The sequence below is a fragment of the Gracilinanus agilis genome, chromosome 4, assembly GCF_016433145.1.
Source record: "Gracilinanus agilis isolate LMUSP501 chromosome 4, AgileGrace, whole genome shotgun sequence".
Classification (NCBI taxonomy): Eukaryota; Metazoa; Chordata; class Mammalia; order Didelphimorphia; family Didelphidae; genus Gracilinanus; species Gracilinanus agilis.
In genome coordinates this window covers 27,286,852-27,309,852 of record NC_058133.1, presented here as the reverse complement: position 1 = coordinate 27,309,852, position 23,001 = coordinate 27,286,852, and the positions used below count along the sequence as shown (strand labels likewise).

At 39.9% G+C, this 23,001-nt stretch overlaps 1 protein-coding gene across 5 annotated transcripts in view; it reads left to right on the top strand.

The window, feature by feature from the left end:
* Window positions 1–23,001, top strand: part of OSBPL9 (oxysterol binding protein like 9) — a 160,059-nt gene that overhangs the window by 26,062 nt on the left and 110,996 nt on the right. For 4 of the 5 annotated variants that reach the window (XM_044676462.1, XM_044676461.1, XM_044676460.1 and 1 more), the window contains exon 2: window positions 7,755–7,805. The exons of the other annotated variant lie outside the window; for it this stretch is intronic. In XM_044676462.1, coding sequence (XP_044532397.1) covers window positions 7,755–7,805 — 51 coding nt within the window. The remainder of the gene's footprint in view (window positions 1–7,754; window positions 7,806–23,001) is intronic. 5 annotated transcript variants of the gene reach the window in all.

Here is a 23,001-nt window from a genome sequence, read left to right as displayed (position 1 = left end):
CAAACCCAATAAGAATTTCTGTAAGAACTATACAGCAAAAAAGTGATCTTAAAAATTAAGTGAGAGGGATAAAGAGAAAATTGTGATTAGCAGCTATAATAAATTATGAAAAGAGAATTAACAACTTGGTAAAAGAGGCAAAAAAACTGAAGAAAATAACTTTATAAAATATAGAATTAGACAGATAGTAAAAGAGGTACAGTAGGACACTGAAGAAAATAATTCTGTAATAATTAGAATTGGGCAAGTAGAAACTACTCCATGGCAAATCAAGAAAAATAAAAGTCAAAAGAATGAAAAAAAATAAGAAAATGTGTGAAATATTTTCTAAAATATTGGAAAAACAACTGACTCAGAAAATAGATCAGAGAGACATAATCTAAAAATTCTTGGACAACTATTTCAAGTAGCTTGACTTCTCCAGGAGTGGGGAGGGGAGGGAGAGGACAGAAAGTGGAGCTCAAAATTAAAAAAAAAAAAAGTTAATTTTTAAAATTACAAGTAATTGAGGAAAAAAATAATTAATTGTTAAAAAAAATTGTTTGATCACCTGGAAGCTGTGATTGAAACACATTATATTTTAAGAAATTATCAAGGAAAACTGTTGATATCTTAATACCGGATGGCAAAATAGAAATTGAAAGAATCTACTGATCATCTCCCAAAAGATGGCCTTAAATGAAAACTCCCAGAAGTAGTATAGCCAAATTCCAGAGCTCACATGGTTTGGAAAAAATATTGCAGTCAGAAAGAAGCTGTTTAGATATCAGGGAGCCATATAGTCAGGATCACAAAAGATCTAGCAGCTTCCATATTAAAGGAACAGAAGGCTTGAAATATAATATTATAGAAGGTAAAGGACCTAGGTTCACAATTAAGAACAACCTATTCAACAAAACTGAGTATAATCCTTCCAGGGGAAAATGGATATTTAATGAAATAGAAGACTTTCAAATTTTTCTAATGGAAAGACCAGAGCTGTATAGAAAATTTGACTTTCAGAAAGAAGACTCAAGAGAAACATAAGAAGATAAATATGAAAGGGAAATAAAAAGGGACTTAAGGTTAATCTGTTTTTATTCCTATATGGGGAGATAATGTAACTCCTAAAGACTTTATCATTAATAGTGAAGTTAGAAGGTGTCTAGATAGACAGAAGACATGAGTCACTTATGTTGGGATGAATGAGAAAATGGAGGCGTGAGAAAGAGGGATGCACTGGGAGAAGGGGGAAGGAAGAGGAAGAAAGAAAATTAACTCACATAAAAGAAATATGTAAGGAAGAACTTTTGCAGTGGAGGGGGGAAGATGGCAGGAAATTCTTGAACCTCACTGTCATTGGAATTTGTTTAAAGAGGGAAGAAATTGTCCCTCTTTCTCTCTCCCTCTCCCTTCCTCTCTCTCTCCTCCCTTTTTCTCCCCGTAATACATTGTAATCATAACTGTGAATGTGAGTGGGATGAACTCATCCATAAAATGGGAACAGAATACAGAATGGATTTTAAACCAGAACCCCCAAATATGTTGTTTATAAAAAACAGACACAGTAAAAAACTAAGAAGCTAGAAGAGAATCTATTATGCTTTACTGAGGTGAAAAAAAAAAAAGTGAGGCTTAGCAATCATGGTCTCAGATAAAACAAAAGGAAAAATAGACCAAATGAAAAGAATCAGAGAAACCACATTTTGGTAAATGATACCATAGACAATGAAGTAATATCAATAACAATGAAGTAATATCAGTACTAAACATATATTTATCAAGTAGAAGATCACCCAAATTTATAAGGGAAGAATTAAATGAATCATTGGAGAAAATAAACAGTAAAACGACACCAGTGGGATGACCTCAACTTTCCTCTCTTAGAACTAGATAAATCTAGCCATAAAATAAATAATAAAGAAGTTTAGGAGATGAATAGAATTTTAGAAAAGTTAAGATATGTTAGACCTCAGGACAAAATTAAATGGGAATGGAAATGAGTATACCTTTTTCTTAGCTATACATAGCACTTTCATTCCATAATCAACAAATGGTCAAGGAACATGAAAAGACAGTTTTCAGAAGAAATCAAAGCTATTTTTAGTCATGAAAAAAAATGCTCTAAATCACCATTAATTAGAGAAATGAAAATTAAGGTACCATAGAAATGGAAAATGACAAATGATGGGGAGGGGGAAAATAGATACACTAATGCACTGTTGTTGGAATTATTTTTGTTATTGATATAGTCAACTTTGAAAATAGTTTTGCTAATATTAAACTGACCTTGCATTTCTGGCATAAATTCCATCTGGTCATAGCGTATGGTCTTTGTGGTGGCAAAGAATTAGAAATTGAAGGTATGTTATCAATTGGGGAATGGCTGAATATGATATATGATTGTGATGGAATACTCTTGTGCTATAACAAATGGTGATCAGGATGGTTTCAGAAAAACTTGGGAAGACCTATATGAATTGATGCAAAGTGAAGTGACTGTTACAAGGAAGTCATTTTACTCTGTATCAGCAATATTGTATGATCAGATGTGAAAGATTTAGTTACTCCGAACAGTACAGTCATCTAAGACAATTCTGAAAGATTCATGATGATTTATGCTATTCACCTTCAAAGAGAGAACTGAATACAAATTGAAGCATAATTTTTTCACTTTATTTTTCTTGCTTTTTTTTTTTTTGCAACATGGCTAATAAATATGTTTTGAATGTTTTCACATGTTTAATTGATATCTTATTACTTGTCTTCTCAGTGGGTCTGGGAGGGATAAGAAGGAAGAGAATTTGAAACTCAGAATTTTTTAAATTTAAGTTAAAATGGTAAACAAAAAGCAAGGAAGTTTGTTAAAAAAAAGATCTGCGGAACTCTCATCTTCCTTATGATATGTATGTATGTAAGTACATGTGTAGGATGTGATCTCTTTAGAGGCCTCAATCCCAAGGCACAGGGAAGAGCTCACATGGACCTTTGAGACCAGGTAATTCAAACCTCCCTATTGAAGAGGATATTGAAATCCAAAGAGGTGACATACTTAACCTGCAGTCACATACATAGGAAATGTTTACATTGGTCATTTGCAAAATAGCCTGCAGAAGAGACTTTTTAAATGAAGATATGTAAAAATAGATACCCTTAACTCTTTATTTTGTGTTTTCTCCATCTTTGGTTTTCTTTTCTCGTGAATAGCTAGGCATCATCTAGGAGAAATGGGATAATTTAAGGGTTTGATCATCTAGTAATGAAGGCTGTTGAGTTGCTGTATAAGATCACTTAGAAAAGATATGGTTTCAACTCTCTTTTCCCTTCCTCCACTTTTCTGTTGTTCCAGCTTAGTAAGTAGGATTAGTCACACATGATTTTTCACTGTTGCATTGTTCAGTTCAGAAAGAAATACAGAGTTGCAGAAGTTGGCAGAATTTAGTGTAGTATTTTCTGGTATTGATGATTCAGTAGGTAGAGAATGTATAGCAACTTTTTTTCTCCCTCTGCTAATCACTAGTCTAATCATTGTTACTTCTGATTAATAATGCTGTGGATTTATGTTGCAACAACACTGAACTCTGCAAATTTTTTTTTTTTAAATCCTAACCTTCCATCCTAGAATCACTACTGTGTATTGGTTCTAAGGTAGAAGAGCAGTAAGAGCTAGGCAATGGGGGTTAAGTGCCTTGCCCAAGGTCACACAGCTGGGAAGTGTCTGAGGCCAGATTTGGACCTAAGACTTCCCATCTCTAAGCCTGGCTCTCAATCCACTGAGCCACCCAGCTGCTCCTTGAACTATGCAATTTTTAATTAAAAGAAGATACTACCCCCTCACTCTTTGGGAGAGGTGGGGAGGGAGGTCCACAGATGTGGCACATTTCATATATTGTCAGCCTTTGTCAATATGTTAATTAGTTTTGTTTAATTAGCTTAAGTTATTTCTCTCATCCTCATTTTCTTTTATTTTTTGTTATAAAGGTTGGGGCACAGATTAGGGAAAGGATTTCAGGGAACAATTTAGGTGATTGAAAAATAGAGTACCAATAACATTTATTTTTAAAATTTCTATTGAGTAATAGCTTACAAATACAAAGCACATTCAGTTTTACAAAAGTCATTCCTCATAGCAACCTTGTGAAGTGCCCCACGGAGCTCTATTCCGAGTTGTCTTTTCTACTCCTTTTTTACACTACTTCATGTGATCTCAACAGCTCTTATAGATTCAGTGTCAACTTTATGTCAATCATTTTCAAATGTGCTTATCTGGCTCTAACCTTTCTGCTGACTTCTAGCCTTATATCTCCATCTAGATGTCCTGGAGACATCTTAAACTTATCATGTCCAAACTGAACTCATCATCTTTCCTGCAATCCCTCCTTGTTTCCAAACTTCCCTCTTACTGTGGAGGACAGCACTGTCCTCCCCATCCCACAGGCTCACAACTTAGGTGTCAGTTTTGAGTTCACCCTCTCTCTCATCCACCATATCCACTCTGTTGCCACAGCCTGCTGGTGGGTCTCTCCCCATTCCAATCATTCCTCCATTTAGTGGTCAAAGCCATCTTTCTAAAGCACAGATATGGCCATGTTCCCCTTCCTCCTCCCCAGTCAGTAAATCTCAGTTATTCCTTGTCATTTCCAGGATCAAACAGAAAATCCTCTGATAACATTCCAAGTCCTCATTAACTTTCCTCCTCCCCAACCATACAGTTTTTTTCTACCTTAAATCCTCCTCTTTGCCATTCACTACAATACAGTTACACTAGGCTCCTTGCTATTCCTTAAACAAGACCGTCCATGTCCCATTTCTGAGCATTTCCCTTGACAGTCCCCTATGCTCTTCCTTCTCATCTCTGCCTCCTGGCTTCCCTGAAGTCCTTGATAAAAACTTGCCTCCTACAGGAAGCCTTTTATGGTCCCTTTTAATGTGAATAACTTTCCTCTGTTGACTCTTTCCTGATCTCTTGGCTGGATCTTGTTTCTAGAGAGTGGTTTGCATGTTGTTTCCCGTATTCAACTGTGAGTTCCTTGAGAGCATGAACTCTGTATATTACTTTTCTTTGTATTCTCAGCCATTAGTACAATGCCTAGCACAAAGCAGGTGCTTAGTAAGTATTTATTGGCCTTCTTGCAATTATTATCATCCTTCTTTTATAGATGAGGAAACTGAGGCTTAAAGTGGTTAAGTGGCCACAGTATGGTTGAATCCTTTTCTGGATATTTGATGCTGGAGTAGTACCTTGAGTGAGGCTGTTCCATCATCTCTAAAATGATGAAATTGGACTAGACAATCAGTGAGGTCCCTTGTAGTTTTTAATCCTATGCTCCTTGTCCATAGAGTAAAGGGTAGAGGAAGTATTTGAACCCAGGTCTCTTGACTCCAAATCCAGCATTTTTATGCTGCTCAGTGTTGCCTCTCTAAACATAAATATAAATGTGAACTCTTACCACTATTGCCACCTATTGTTCTTTTATTTGGGGAGGACCGAAGTTCAAGAGAGGTTAAATGACTGGCCTGTGGTCACCCAGTTAGATATAGAATTTAAACCTAGATCTCCAGTCTTTAGTCATACTCCTTCTAGTTCATTGACACTGCTTCTTTTGAAAGAGTCAAGGTGGTGGGAAAAATCAAGTGAAAACAAGGGCATAGCTTGAGACTGAGTGAGCTATATGAGAATTATTTAGAGGACTCTTTCTGTGTTCCTCAGCTGCCTGAAGAAGAAGAGGGAGCCAGGGCAGCCTTCTGCTGTGGGCTTTCCTGCCATCCTCTGCCTTTAGAGCCCCCTTGGCCTGTCGGCCTGTCTGTTTGCCCCTGCACTGACCGACTGGCAGCAGAGATTCCACAGGAATGCAACCGAGGAAGAGGTAGCATGTTGCCAGGAAGAGAACACTGGATTTTGAGCCCAGGCACCTGGTTTCTATTCATGAGAAAATAGGGAAGTGTGGGAAGACCAAAAAGCCAATGTAGAACGAAATAAGCAGAACACCCAAGGTTGGCAGGAAGCACCACAGCAGCCTATGTGCTCCCCTTTCCAGCTAGCCATCCATCATGTCACCTGCCCTTCTATTACTCTATGTTCCCCCCAACCAAGCTACTAATGGTCCCCCAGCTGTTCTCTTACTGTCTCACCTTAGTGTCTTGACTCACTTGGGGATATCTGCCAGGTAAAAATCCTTCCTATGTTGCTCAAAGCCTTGCTTCTCTAATGATTTTACTCCTTAGCATTCCTTTTTACTTAGAAGTTATCATTTCTAGAATAAAGAACTGGAGGAATTCATGTGAACTGGAAAGCCCTCCAGGAATTTGATGCAGAGCGAAAGGAGCAGAACCAGGAGACTGTTGCACATAGGAACTGATACATTGTAGCACAATCGAATGTAACTGACTTTACTACTACATGCAATGATCAGGGTAATTCCGAGGAACTGATGAGAAAGAACATTATACACATCCAGAGAAAGAACTGTGGGAGCAGAAACATAGAAGAAAAACATTTGCTTGATCACATGGTTCAATGGAGATATGATTGGGGATGTTGACTTTAAATGATCACTCTATTGCAAATATTAATAATATAGAAATAGGCTTTGAAGAAGGATACATGTAAAACCCAGTGGAATTCCTTGTTAAGAGGGGGGAGTGGAGGGAAAGAACATGAATCATGTAACCATGGAAAAATATTCTAAATAAATTTTTTTTAAAAAAGGTTATCTTTTCTTCCATATAGATCTTTACAGCTTACTTTTATATTGTATTTAAGAAAACAAAGACGTATACAAATTGTTGGAGTCTCCCAGGACTCTCTACTGCAACTTCCTCTGACACATCCCATTTCCTTTGTGGGAGGTGTCAGAGGGAGAATAAAAGAGGAGAGAAGCGTGGGTTTTGGTGCCTTTTTTCCCCTAACCCATATGGAGGGCTTTGGTCCCTTCCTAGCTGCTGGAGATCTAACTTTCCCTGGCTTTCCTAAATTTTCCCTTCCTAACCCTAAATAAACCTACCTAACTTTTCCTGGAGTCTACCCTGATTTAATCTGCTCTCTAGGCTACCTACAAAAGACCCTGGTCAATTTCCCTACCAAAAGAAAAGGGGGGGTGGGAACCCTGGCTACCTTCTTTCCCTTCCTTTCCCTACCTTTCTCTCCTTTTCCCTATATCAGATTTAAACTTAAGTCTTTTTGTGTTTAAGGCCAGCTCTATCCACTAGGCCAAGCTTCCTCTTTCATGTAATGCTCAATAGATGTGGTAAAAGAATGAAATAAAAATCTATGGGTGCTGGGTATTTAATCTGAAAAGTTTTTGTTTCTTAGTTTTTTGATATTAGCTTATTTTAATTCACTCCTATCCCTGGTAGTTTGGGGGAATATCCAGATGATGGAGCCCTTGATTTGTTGGATTCTAATTGAAGCACGTCTTGAAATTGTTAGAGTTTTGGAGTTTGAGGCCCACATTGTGGCTTCCTAGCACTGTGACCTAGGTCAGTGTGAAGAAAATGCCTTGTCAAAATCTTAGAGTTAGAAAAACACAGCCTGTTATTATTAGCAGTGTGTTAGCCTAGAAGAGTAGAGAGCTAGTCATATAGAAACAGCTTTAAATGCATTTTTAAAAATTTCTTTGTCCTTTGTAAATATGGGGGGACAACTCTAAAATCTTTTTCGTCCTAGGATACTTCTGAAATAGATTAGTATAAAAAATCTGACTTATAATCAACAAATATACTAAATTTTATTTATAATACAAATATTTTATGGTATGTTTTTGTTTTTCTTTCAGTCCAAGGACAAAATGATGAGAGGTTCCCGAAGAGGCTGTGTTAGACTCCGAGTAAGTAGCTTGCTTTCTTTTCTGGGAAAGCCAAGTTTCAGGGAAAGCTAAAAAGTGATTGTTCTCAATGCTCTGGTTTCACTCTTAAAAAATCCTCCCCATCCTCCCCCTTAGTGGCCCCTTCACTGCAGACAAGCCCTCCAGATTGTTTTTCATTCTTCCTTAACATTTTTCATCTGGCTCCATTGTGTTCTCTCTCCTAACCCCTTCTTTGTTTCTCTTCTCTACCTTCTCTTGGGCTTCATGTCACATCAAACAAAGATACTAGACTGGGTAAGTGAGGTTATGAAGAAGAGACTTCAAACTGAGCCCACAAAGGAAAGAAGAAACTTGATGTTTTCAGGTATCTTAAAAAGAGATGCCTAAATTGGGACATTAATGCATTGCTGGTGGAGTTGTGAACTGATCCAACCATTCTGGGTGGCAATTTGGAACTATGCTCAAAGGGCTTTTAAAAGACTATCTGCCTTTTGATCCAGCCATAGCACTGCTTGGATTATGCCCCAAAGGGCATAAGGAAAAAGACTTGTACAGAAATATTTAAAGCTGCGCTCTTTGTGGTGGCAAAAAATTGGAAAATGAGAGAATGTCTTTCGATTGGGGAATGGCTGAACAAATTGTGGTATCTATTGGTGATGGAATACTATTGTGCTCAAAGGAATAAAGAACTGGAGGAATTCCATGTGAACTGGAATGACCTCCAGGAATTGATGCAGAGTGAAAGGAGCAGATTCAGGAGAACATTGTACACAGAGACTGATATACTGTGATACAATCAAACATGACGGACTTCTCTACTAGCAGCAACGTAAGGATCCAGAGCAATGCTGAGGGACTTATGAGAAAGAACACTAGCCACATTCAGAGGAAGAACTGTGGGAGGAGAAACACAGAAGAAGAACAACTGCTTGAAGACATGGGCTGGTGGGGATATTTTTGGGGATGTAGACACTAAATGATAACTCTAGTCCAACAATCAATAATATGGAATTAGGTCATGATCAATGATACATGTAAAACCTAGTGGAATTATGCGTCAGCTACAGGGGAGTGGGTGGGTTTGGGAGAGAGGGAAAGACCATGAAACATGTAACTAGGGGAAAATATTCAAAATAAAAATTTAAAAACAAAAAGAGATGCCTACAGATTTCAAACAACAACAATCTTTAGTAATAAAATCATATGACTCGCTGAGACTCATTAGATAGGTCCCTGATTTTGAAACTTATTATCTTGGTTCTTCTTTCATTCCTTAATCTTAATAGTTTCCTTTTGTACATAGTAAGTGTTTAGTGCCTGGACCCACTAACGTTTGTGGAAATGATACTTGATAATCCCAAACTTTGTGCAGTGGAGGTTGGATGTGTGATCTCGGATCTTAAGATGGATCAGTTATAATAGTTAAATTGATGTTTTGACTAAATAAGAGAGTTATAAAAAAGTGGTCGCCAATTATTATCCCTTAAGTCAGGAAAAGCGTTAGCAGCTTTTAACAATTTTGTTTAATTGGAATATTAGTAAAAAGAGGGAAATGTGGAAGGGAAAGAGGTAAGGAGACTTCCTAGCCTACCCTAAATGCTGATCCAGTGAAATGAAGCTTGCTCCCTGACAGAGTTTCAATCTCCATGTGGGAATCCTAGTCACTCACCAGCAAGCCAGGCAGGATCCAGGCAAGGTCCCAGTGCAGAAAAACCCTCTGGAGCTAAGCTCACTGAGGCAGCAGTCAACTCAACAAGAAAGTCCCCCACTCCAAGAAGCTCCAAAGCAGAAAGTCAAAGTCCCAAAGTCGAAAACTCCAGTCGAAAGGCCCAAAGCCCCAATTCGCCACCCTCCAAAGAAGAAGTCGTTCAGGACTTTTTATAGTCCTTTTTTCCATGCTGCTTCCCCACTTTACAGGAACCAGTCACAGTCTTTCAGTTTGCCAGCACTGCTGGGGGGTTCCGCAGTGGCCTCTGGAGTTGTCACCCACTCTAGCAAGTGACTTGTGACCTCTCATACTTAGTGACTGGTAAGGTACTTAAGAAGGGGTTCTTAAGTTTTTGACTGATTAGCTTAAAAGTCGTAGACAAAGAGAGTTTGATTCACTCTTCACACAGTTAACAAACATCTAATAAGCACCTCCTGTGGGGTTTGAGTTTAGGCTTAGCCACTGACTAGCCCAGGTGACCCTAGCAAGTCACTTCCCTCTGCAATCTTTGTTTCCGTAGGTTGGAAATGAGGATGATGCTTATCTCACTGTCCTTGCATGGTTGGGAAAGAAGCACTTTTTAGATGGTGAAGCGCTATTTTAATATGAACTGTCTAGTTCACTAGTTGATAAGAGACATTGAGAAAATGGAAGGCATCTTGAGGGTACCTGATGCTAAAGGAAGGCAGTATGTCAAAGTGGAATGAGTGTTGGATTCAGCATCAGTTGAGCTGGGCTTTCATCCCAGCTTGGCCAGTTACCCTTGTGGGCCTCCGTTTCCTCCTTTGTAATGTGAAAGGGTTAGATTAGATGATTTTTAAGGCCTTACCCTTCTAGCTGTAGCTCTGTTCCTATGATATCATTACCCAGCAAATGAACAAAGATGATTAAAGATGGATGATAGGAAGACAGACACATGCAAGGAGAGCTTCAAATTGGGCCTCACTGGTTCTGGAAAAGAATTGAAAATTATGCTAGCAGTTACTTAAGTACACATATCCTTGGTCCTCGGAGTGCTTCTATTATGACTGGGCATATGGAGGGAAAGGCCCTATAATCACCAAATTTTCACAGAAGCACTTCCTGTGGGAACAGTTACCTGGAAACAGAAGGGGAGGCCTCTTGGTTGGGAAATGGCTGAACCAACAGAGGCCCAGGAACATAATGGAATATAATTGCACCAAAAGAATCACAGACATCAGGGATTCAGAGAAACTTGGGAAGATTTGTATGAATGGATGAATAGTGGAGAGTACTGTGCAGCCATGTACTCTCCAGTGATGTGAAGGAAAACAATACTAAAAAGACAGCAATTGGGATCAATGAAATGACTTTACCAAGATGCTGCAAGACTGGTGGCAGAACATGTCTTCCGCCTGGAATGAGACACATGTTATTAAAAGTATTTAGATCAGTTTATTTTCTTGTTTTCTTATTTTATTCTGTTCCTTGGGAGGAGACAAGGCCACATGGATGGGGAGAAATTCAAACAGCCCTCCAAGCATTCCTAACCCTTTATTTTTAGAGGAAGGTTACAGAAGTACTAAGGAGCAGACCTCTTAACCCATACAGCTTTATAATAGTGAGACCAACCATTTTCTTAGTAGTGTAGTTCTCTCACTAGAAATATTTAAGCACTGACACTTCCTAGCTGTATGACCTTTGGCAAATCACTTAAACCTGATTGCCTATCCCTTGCCATTCTTCTCTCTTAAAATCAATACTAAGAAGGTAAGATTAAGAAAGAATAAAAGAAATATTCAAGCTTTGACTAGCTGATCAATTGAGGAGACTCAGAGGAGGGTTCCTTCCTTGGGTACAGGGTTGATCTGGAATTCTTTGCAACTCATCCAATGTTGGGATATGTAAGTTCATAGAGCCCTTTGTTTGTTGAGTAGTCCCCTTGGCAGACATAGGCAGCATGCCACCTAGGAAGATTTGCTCAGGAGAAGTGGTGTCAAACTGTCTATCAGATAGATGTGGGACTAGTAAAGGATGTGGAGTGGTACCAAGAGCAGGAAGGATCCAGAAGTGGCAGCATGGCTGGGATAGATGCAGCCTGGACATCTGTACCACATGAGGAGATGGAGAGAAGGGTTCAGTTCAAGGAGAGCATTTATTAAGGACTTGCCTTGTGCAAGTGACTGAGTTATGATGCTGAAGAAATCAAGGCAGAAGCGACACTGGTACCCAGAAGGCCATGGCAGAGTGTATCCCATCCTGGGGCTAGATTCCTACCTGCCTTTTTAGTGCTGCTACTTGTGTCACCCTGAGCAGATCCCCTGTGTTGAACCTTACGGTACTTAGCTTCTTTCAAGAAGTGGGGAGGGTAGGAAGGAGTGTATTCCAGGCATGAATGATAGCTTCTGCAAAAGCCTGGAGGCAGATGGACTACCCAGTTCAAAGAAGAACATGGACCTCTTTGATTTGGACATACAATGAATGTGTGAAAGGGGAGTTGTATAAAGTGAGGCTGGGCTTTAAATATCCTTGGAGTTTGTATTGGACCCCATAAGCATTAAGAAGTTGCTAAAGATTATTGATCTCCTGTGCTTCAGCAAGTCTACTCTGGCAGTTCTATGGAAAATATTGTAGAGGGGCTACTAGATAATATACCTGAGATGTAAACCAGGGAGGCAGCTAGAGGGGGATTGCAGAGGATGGGAGAGATGTTGTGGACTTGATCATTGATTGGATTGGAGGGAGAGAGAGGAAGTGAGGATGTGACCAAGTTTGCAAATCTGGATGACTACTAGGAGGATGGTAGTTTCCTCAATAGAAACTGGCAATTTTGGAGGACTGATAGGCTTGAGGGGAATGATGACAAGTTCTGTTTGAGCCATATTGGTGATCAGTGATGAGTGTTTTAAATTGTGAGGGATTGCTGATAGATTGGTAATAGAACTGACTTCTAACCAGATGTTAACAGGACAAGAGCAAAGAAGATGAAACAGAAATAAGGCATACACTTGGTTTAACAAAATGCAGGATGGAAAAAATGTAATACTATAGTCATTGATGTGACAATAACCTTCAAGATTTAGTAGATGGACCATTTGCTTGGACTTTGTTTTGTGGCTTACAAAAATGCAAATCCCCTTCATTAAGCTTTAGGAGCTATGCTTGACAATGAAGATACAGAGACATCGGAACCTCTTCTATCCAGACCCTTCTATTCTATGAAGACCATTTTGGAAAGTGTAGTGAACCCAATACAAGACAACAGTTGAATAGCTGAACAAATTGTGGTGTATAATAGTGATGGAATACTATTGTGCTGTTAGTAATGATGAATAGGATAGGATGCTTTCAGAAAGACCTACATGAACTGATGCAGAGTGAAATAAGCAGAATCAGGAAAACACTGGACACAGTAACAGCAATATTGTGGAATGATCAACTGTGATAGATTTAGCTATTATCAACAATGCAATGATCCAGTAGAATTCTGCATCAGAACTGTTGGATTGGGAATGCATTTGATTTATCACTAGTTTATTTGAGTATATATTTTGGGGTTTTGGTTTATAAGATTACTCATTTACAAAAATGAACAGTATGGAAATGAAAAATTAAATAAAAGACTTGGGGTTTTTTGCTCATTGAGAGAGATCATTTACCCAATTTATTGGTTATTGCTAGCCAAACTAATAAATCAATCATTCTTGAGGAAAAAAAAGTTGTATTGTTGTTTTCCCTGCACGGACTCCTTATGAAGTGCCAGGTTTGATTTTGGGGTCCAGATTCTGAGAAAGAGAGCAATTGATATAGAAGAGCCTGTCTAGAGGTATAGGGCCAAATAGTGAGGAGTCTTGAAACTTTGCCTTTGGAGGGATGGGTGCAATGACAAGTAGCTGAAATATTTGAAAAACTATTTTAAAACAGAGGGATTTGACTTCTTTTAGGGTATCAGAGAGAACTAGGACAAGTGGTTGAAAGTTACAGGAAGCTAGATTTTGACTCAATGTAAGGAAAAACTTTCTAACAATTTGTGTTCTCTTCAAATGAAATGGTCTGTCTTTATACAGGTAAGGAACTTCTCATTACCACTATGTTTCAGCACACTGGATGACTAGCTGTTAACTTTTGCTACTTAGCATCTCAAAGGTTCCTTCTGATGCTTCGATTAAATGATTTTTAAAAACTTCCCTCAGTCTGATCACCACTTTCTAAGAACAGAGATTTAAAATTTGAAGGGACTTAAACACTTCCTGTGCAGTAAGGTTATACGTAAGAATATTGATGGAGGGGAAAAGTCATAGCTTCAGGGGTCACTTAGTCCAGGCCTTTCATCCTTATATGATACAGCTGAATCCCAGATAGATACAAAGTTAAAAAGGTAGAATTTGAAGAGGAAAAATTTGAGCCCATGTTTTCTAACTCCAGGTAAAGGCCTATTTCCACTGCACCACACTACCAGGGCCTCTCTGTGTTATGGAATTGGCCTTGGGTTCCTAAAGACTTTTCCAGTAATTAGCAAGCTCTCTTCCACCATGAAAGTGTTACCCATTGGCACTGGTGGCTCCCAAACCATTAACTGATGACCTTTTAGACTACAGAGATTCAAGGTGTTGGAGGAATTTCATTCTGTTTTCCTTGGAGGTAGTTAGCCCTCATATTACTAGATGAGTTTGTACACTTTGCAAGAACTAGGACAATTTGACTTTATCTTGGTATTCTTAGACGTGTTTGGTGAATAAATATATTAAAGAATTCATGAGCTAAATAATATAGAACCAGAGCAGAAGAAATGTGCTGAACAAAACAAGAATTTTTTTAAAAATTGGATTTTTTTCTGTCCTGCTTAGTGACTTTTTTTGCTTTGACTTTGGTTTTGTCTACTTGCTTTTATCACTTTGCTGCTTTAGGGTTCAGATTCCTTGCCTAGAAAATGAAAATAATAACAATATTTAACTTCCTTTTTCTTGGGAGAGAGCAAAGCCATAAAAACCCAGGGAAGAGAGGGGTGTTTGTGGGGTCTGCTGTTCCACTGGCCTAGTGGGAAGAGACCTGACAGAAGTCATCAAATTTTCTCTGAAGAGACTTTTGCAAATATGGAGGGAGCTGCTGCAGATGGGAGTTAGATGCGAAATAGTAGATGGTTGTAGCCACCACTCAGTCTGTAACTCATCTCCTTTTTGTGTTGAAAGTCAGACCATACCCAAGCTGCATTGTCCTAGTTTTTTGCCATTCACTTCATTCTTCAGCCACTTAAGCACTGACTTCCATTCTCTTGGTTTCCTTATATCCTCTCATCTAAGCAGCACATTTTCAACTGAGGCAGCGTGAAATAGTAGAAGGATCCCTGTGGCTCTGCAGGTGTACTCCCAGAAATGCCACTCCAATATTAGATGGTAGAGGCCAGAGGAGTTGGCCCCTCTGCTTTCTTGTCTGAACAGTGTATCTTATAAGACACAAGTGGAGGAAGGACCTACATGATGGTTAACCTTAGGCCTTGCCTCTTGGCCAGGGTAGGTGGTGTGTAGGGGAAGAGGAGAAAAATAGAGACCATTGGGTGGGAGGTTTAGGTCAGCTTTTCAGGCAACATAAGGAAGAATTTAGAGAATCTGTGTTGTTTAGGGAGTAGTGTATGGACTTAGATTAGTAGATAGACCCTTGGTTTCTCTGAGTTTCATCTTCCTCACCTATAAAATAGGGATAATCCCACCTGAACTACATCTCTCTTTTGCGGAAGGTATTTTGCCATCCTAAAAGGGCTCTTGAGAAACAGTATCTTCTTATGGTTATTCTCAATAATAATGATAAAAAGAACTCGCTTTGTTCCCCTGCCCCACAGTTCCATTCATTGTTGAGTGTTGTCTTTTCTGCTTCCATAGCATTCCTGGATTTGGTCCTTTTTTCTCCATCTTTGGTTTGGACTCTTTTCACTTCTTACCTGCACTTTTAATTTTATTTTAGAAAACTTTCAATATTTTTTGTTTTTCATTGCCTTTATTTCCAAATATATCCCTCCCTCTTTCCCTCTCTAGAGAGCCTTCTCTTTGTTATAATAAGAATAAAGAAACAAGAGGAAAAAAAAAATTCTCCCAAACTAACCACATCAGGTGAATCTCATGGAGAGAGAAGAAAGGGAAAGTATTTTGAAAAACTTAAAATTCTCTATGAATTTCATGTTTTATATGGCATACATGCCAGAGGGAGCACTCAGAGCCCTCTCTGTGAGCACAGGTGCCATTGTTTGCCAGAGTTCGTTACTAGAAAGCCAGAGGGACTCGGGGCTGGGCTGCTCCTCTCCTCCTCTCCACAGGCACCTGAGACATTTCTCACATCACCTGCTCCTCTATCTGTTAATAGAATGCTTTATCAGGAGTCAGGATCACTTGAGTTCAAATCCTGTCTCAGATCTTTACTGTGATCTTGTCACACTTAGCTGTGTGACCTGGGCAAGGCATCTGACATCTGTCTGCCTCAGATTCCTCATTATAAAATGAAGATAATGATTAACTTACCAACCAGGGTTGTTAGGAGATTGAAATGAGATAATATATGTAAAGTGCCTTACAAATCTTAAAGTGCTCTATAAATTCTGGCTATCATTTATCATCATCATCATCCTCCTAGACTTCCACAAAAGAACAAGGCAGGCTAACTGGCTACAAACTTCTATTAAGCATTTAACTATGTTCCAGGTTCTGTGCTGAGAGCTCAGGACACAACTTTAAATAAAACCCAACAAACTCTGCCCCCTTGCTCCAAAGGAGCTTATATTCTGTTGGGGGAAGACAGCATATACCAGGAGCTGGAAACAGGATGGAGGACTGGGAAGGAAGGGTACTTCATGATGGCAAAGTCTTGGAGTCAGAAACATAGCTGGATGAGAATGATGCACATTCATTCTGGATTGGTCCCCTAGATGGAAGTTCTGGAAGGATTAATCAATGGGGAAGGCAGGGACATTATTTTTTCTAATTTCTTTGGAGCCAAATTGGTCATAGAATCAATTTGTGGTTGTTTTTTTCTGGGGAGGGGAGGGGAATTTTTCCATTTCCATTGCTGAAGTCTTTGTGAATGTAGTTTTGTGGTTCTGTGCTCTTCATCAGTTCGTGGAAGTCTTCTCTAAAGCTGCTATGGGCCTCCCCATTGCCAGATTTACATACCATCATTTGTTTGGCTCCTGGACTATTGTAGTCATCCCTGATTGGCCTGCTGGCCTCTGGAATCCATTTTCCAGACCACTGTGTACATCCTTCTGTCAGCATGTTCCATGGGCAAATGCTTACTGCCAGGAGCAGTACAAATGCCTCTGGCATTTAAAGCTCTTTACAGCCTGATTCCAGTCAATCAGTTGGTCAACAAGCATTGATTAAGTGCCCACTCTGGGCAAAGTTAAAGAATGAATCAGCCCCTTATAGCAAGGAGGAGATAGCAAATACATCAGGGAATAGACACAGCATCGTCATGAAGTGAGGAAATACAGAGTAGGAAGGGAGGGCCCCTCCTCCCCCCACAGCTGAGACATCAGGGAAGGCTTTTGTAGCAGATGACTCCCAAACCAGCTTTCTGGACTGAGTGTACTCACCTCTCCTTTTGCTTCTGGCCCATCCTCCATGTCTGGATCCTTGCATAGGTGTCCCCTCCCCCATGCCTGCATGCCCTTCTCCCCAACCCCTCCACCTCTTAGAATACCTACCTTCCTTTGAACCACAGCTCATGTGTCCCCTCCTACATAAAACTTTCCCTGATTTCCCTTCCCTGAGAGCTTCCCCCTTCCTTTTTACAATGTACTAAATATATATATATATACACATTGTACTAAATATATATATATATTTATATTGTATATTCTCATGTTCACAGGTTGTCTTTCTTAGCATGTGAGGTGCTTTAGGATGAGGACTTGCATTTTTAGCTTTTAAAGCCCCTCATGTAAAGGGGGTGTAGTAATGTAAGGAGTTAAAATTAAAGGATTGGACCAAATTATTTTAGAGTATGGTCACCAGGAATTAATTACTCAATTCCAAAATGATTTTTTATGGTAATTTATTTACCAAAAGAGAGAGAGTGAAAGTAAGAAAATCAGAGAGAGGATAGGGTAAGATATCTAACCTAACACTAAGTATTTTGCTCCAGCCCTTGGCTCAACCCAGGCAGGGCTAATTAGTCCTCAGCCTTGAGCCGAGGGCCCAGTGATGAATAAAGCAAGGGCTTCAGCCACAAAGCCTCTCCCAAGAGGGGAGTTCTCTCTTGAGGCTAGTCCCTTCAGAAAATTCAGGAAGGAGTCAGTCTTTTTTACTTACTCATGTAGTAGTTCAAAAGGGAGAGATTTAAGAACAATTTCACCAAGTCCAGGGTCTCAGGTCTGTGAAGCAGATTCTTTATCAACCTCCAACTTGAACTCGGAACTCTGAAGCACAAAGAACTCTTCCAGAGTCCATTTCAAGGCGAAAAGACCTCTCACAGGAAGTTCTTGCCACTTAATAAAGACCATTCTTTTTGTCACTTTCTGTGCCTTCCTCCCACTTTACGTGTACCAGTTACAGCTAAAGCTTATACTTAGGACTGCCCAGGGGGGATTCTGATTCTGATTCATCACTCACTATTGCACACTTGAGTCACAGACCTCCCCACTTATAAGTGGGGTATATACACTTCTGGTGATTAAATCTAAAAATGGGCAGGGGAGAGTTAATTCCATCTTCACACTCAGAAACTGGCCTTAACTTATCTTTTCAGCCTTTTAGGACATCATTTCCCTCTCTTTCACACTGCCAGCTAGGCAAAAACTGCCCTTTCTTTTCTTCACACATGCCATTCCATGACACCTTTATCAGCCTTCCCATTGGCCATTCCTTGTGGCTAGTGACTTCATCCTTACCTCTGCCTCTCAAAGGCCCAAAGGCTGTCTCTTTAAGACAAAGAAAGACATCACCAGTGCACAGAGTACTGGACCTGGAGTCAAGAAAATCTGAGTTCAAATCCAGCCTCAGACACTTAGAAATTGTGTGACCCTGGGTAAGTTGCCTGACTTATCAGCCTCAGTTTCCTTAACTAGAAAATAGGATTAATAATAGTACCTCCCTCCCAGCATTGTTTTGAGGATCAAATATGTGAAATGTAATGTGTAATGAAATAATATGTGTAAATCTCTTTCCAAACCTTAAAGCTATACATAAATGCTAGATTTTATTATTACATGAAGTCTTTCCCAATCCCCCTAAGTGCTGGTGCCCTCTCTTCCAAACTGCCTTACCAGTCTGCCCCTTTCCCTTTTTTCCAGTCTCTTATATTTTATTCCTCTCCACTTCACTGACTGTTCCCTCTTGCCTGGCAAGCTCTTCCTCTTTGCTGCTGCTGCCTCTTGGCTTTCTTCTATACTTGCCTCACATCTTACCTTCTGCAGGGGGCCCTTCTGCATCACCCCTTCTTAGATGACCTTCCATCTGCTCTCTGGAATTAGTTGTTTGCATGTTGCCTCCTTCAGTAGAATGTAGGCTCCTTCAGGGCTTTGTATCCCTAGCACAGGATGCTTTGGGGGTGACAGGTTGAGATGACAGTCTTTTCACTTCTAGAATGTACTGGGGAAAGACGAGCTATGAGGTCCCTGTCAGTTTCCAACTCTGTGATTCCTGGGTACACAAATGAGAACATAATTGCTTCAAAGGGGTATAAAGCACCCTGAGATCCCAAATGGAGAAATCGTAGTTGGAGGACCAGAAAGGCTATAACGTGCCTTATACAGAGGATCATCACATTGTAAATTCAGAGTTGGTGGGGAGCTTAGAGGTCATCTAGTCTAGTACTCTTATTTATAGATGAGGCAGCTAAGGCCCCAGATGGGGGGAAAGTTCAAACTTGGTTGGAATCCCACCTTACACACTACCATGTATGACCTTAGGCAAGTTCCTTCCCCACTCTGGGCCTTGGCTCCTTCATCTGTAAAATGAAGGGGTTAGATTAGATGGCCCCAAGGCCTCTTCCAGCTCTAAAGTTTCTCCATCTGCAGTAGGCTAGGATTCAAGTTCCTTGGGTCCCTTAACTCTGAGGCCACCATCCCTTCCGCCCTGCTTTCCCAGTCTGTGAATGCTGTTAGGATTAGTGCAATGGAAAGTCATTTAGAAGAGTTCATAAATCCATGCCACCTGTTTACAGATCATAGGATCATAGGTTTAGAAGGGTCCTCAGAGGGCATCCAGGCCAGGCCTTTCACTGTAGAGACAGGAAACCACTGCCCCAAGAAAGGTTCAGTGGCCTCCTGACCTCACATTCATAGCAAGAAGCAGAGCTAGGATTGGAATTTGAGACCTTTGACCCCAGATCTAGAATTTTTTCATTGGCAGGTGAATTGGGTGGATGGGCGGGGAGGCAGGTGTGCTTGCTAAGTTATCTGCTTTGTTTTAGTTTTAGAAGCTTTCAGATGATTGTACTTCCTTCAGGAACCCTCTAGGTGGCAGAAATGAGAGAGTTTGGTCTTTTTACACAGAAGATGAGCTTAATCTGATGGCAAACTTTTTTCCTTTTAGTCAGTTTCTAGAATTAACCTCTAACATAATCCAGACTTCAAACTATAGACCATAATGTACCTATAATTTGATTATTCAGCAATATAGTTGAGTATTATTCAGACACCATTTGTGACCACAGGCCAGTTCATGACCTCTCTGAGTATCAGACAAGTCCCTAAGCTATAAGCTATGGACAAGATGATTTCCCAAAAGAAGAAATCACAGATCATGTATGTTGATGTCATATATAGTGTCAAAAGGCTCAACTCAATATATTTTTAATATATTAAGTTTTTATTGATGTCTTTTGGTTTTTTTTTTTATGACATTATCATTTTCCCTAGTATTCCCCCCACCCCCATTCCAGAGGGTCATCCCATGTAACAGAGAGTACTTTTTAAAGACAAGGAAAAGAGAAAATACAAAACTGGGAAACTGAAGCTCAACAAGACTTAGTGTTTTAAGAGGTTAGATGATTTGCCCAGGTTCTTAAAGCTAGGGAGTGTTAGAGGCAGAATTCAAGTTCATCTTTCTTCTAGCTTGAGTCCAAAGCTCTTTTCTGGTGTTTTGATGAACTGTCAGAATAAGTATGTGGATAGAGACATCTAAACAATTGGAAACAAAAATCTGAAATTGAGGAAAGAGGTCTTGTCTGGCCACAAAGTTGTTCAGTGACTTAGCCAGGATTATAGTGCTAATAAGAGCCTGAAACCATATTGGAATGCAGGTCTTCCTGTCTTGAAATCATCCCTTTTGGAGACTATAGAATCATAGATATAGAGCTAGAAGAGACCTTTATTTTACAGATGAGGAATCATAGAACTAAAAGGGGACAAGGGACTTACTTGCCTAGGGTCCCACAGATGCTAAGGCTCTGAAATGGGAGTCAAACTCAGGTCTTCCTGACTCCAAGTCTAGCACTATACTCCAAAGGAAAATACAGTAAATGCAAAGAATTCCAGTTAAAGTGTTATAAGAAAAAATTTTTTCTGAACCTTTACTTTCTGTCTTAGACTCTGTACCAAGTATTGATTCCAAGGCAGAATAGTGGCAAAGGCTTGGCATTGGGGGTGAAATGACTTGCCTAGGGTCATATAGCCAAGAAGTGTTTGAGGCCAGACTTGAACCCAGGACCTCTGAATCTGGGGCTACCTGTTTCCAGGCTCAACAGACTTATTTATTCACTGCACCACCTAGACCCTAGACTATAGAGTCTAGAAACATAATTCTTCAACCAGCATAGATTTTTAAAAGACACTTAGAGAAAATAATTTCTTCCATTTGGAACTTGGGAAAGTTCCAAAGTTAGATAATTAAAAAACCTCTGGAAATGGATTCTCTGAGATGAAGAGTCCTTGTCATATGTGGATCAGTTTAAGGTTTCAGAGATGATTGTTTGGAGAACAGAAGATTTGGGGGAGGGAGGTAGGGTAATGATTGCATCTGCAAAAATTGAAGGGCTGTCCCATGGAACATGGACCTTTATTTCCCTGCAAGGGCAAAACTATCAATGATGGAGGAAAATTTAGACTTGATGTCATAGCAAACTTCCCAACATTTAAAGGTGACCCAGAGTAAAGACAACCTTACAAAAAGGAGAGCCCTTCTCATTGGAGGTTTTTAAGTGGAGGTAAGAACTATTTGTTTGCTATATTGGAAGGATTACTTTTTGGATATGTTAGATTGGATGGCTGCTTAAATTTTTTCAGATTCTTAAATTTTGTGAGTTGTCATTGATGATTAATAACAATAATAACAATCATATAGCTAACATTATAGTGCTTTAAAGTTTACAAAGCACTTTTCAGAATAAACAATACATTTTTTCCTCAAAATAACCCTGAAATGTAGGTACTGTTATCCCTATTTTATAGATGAAGAAACTGAAGCAAAAAGTATCTGAGGCTGGATTTGAACTCAGTCCTGTCTGGGTGTAGTTACCTTAAACTATTGATTGATATTATTGGCCCAATGTGTTCCTGCAACCAATAAAAAGAACAAAACAGTGAGCATCATCCAGAAGGTTGTTGGAAACGACTGCCTCTGCCTCTGCCTGTGCTTACCTGGCTGACTATGCTGCCTGGGTCAGCTACAAATTTATGTTATCCCCACTTGGCTGGGCCCTTGTTGCTTTTCTCTAACTATTCTTTTCTGCTCATCTCTTTGATTATAGTTTTTATAGCAGCTATTGCAAATGTTCCCCAAGCTACCTGTACCACTCCCTTCCCCTTCCCTCCCAGCCAGCATCTTTTCCAAGGTCACCATTGATGCCTGTGGTGCTCAATCAAATGCCTTTTGTCATTCCTCATCCTTCTCAATATCTCAGTAACACTGGTCACTGTTGATGGCTTCGGCAGACGAGCTGCCTACTGGACTTTGTCACTGTACATCTGTAGATCGTCTCATTTATGATGACCCCAACAGAACTCCCCTTCTTTCCCCTAGATTCAGTCCTCCTTCTGCCTTCTCTGCCCCTGTGACTACTCTGTCACCCTTTCAGTTACCTGGCTTCCAATCTCCAAATCACCCAGGACTTGTGCCTATACCCCCTCTGTCCTCCCATAGTATCTGACAATCTTGCTGCCCTCCATAGCCAGTTATGGACTTGGCTTGACCATTTCTACTTCCCCAACATTTTTCACATACAGTGTGTTCTTTCCAGTCAAGGACTGGGGGAGTCACTCTGGGGAGAAGGAGGCAGGGAGAAAACAAACATTTATATAGTTTCTACTAAGGGCCAGGCACTGTGCTAAGCACTTTATAAATATGATCTCATTTGATTCTCATTACAACACTGGGAGATAGATGCTATTATTATCACCGTTTTACAGTTGAGGAAACTGAGGCAAACTGGTTAAATGACTTGCCCAGGGTCACACAATAAGCCTGAATTTGAACTCATGTCTTCCTGACTCCAGGCCCAGCTCTCTATCCATTGGGCTTGGTGCAGGCCTTTCTACAGTAACCTTATGATTGGTTTTCTTTGCATCCTGTCTTTCCTTGCTTCAATCTATCCTTCACATCACTGCCAAATCAAGAGCCCTAA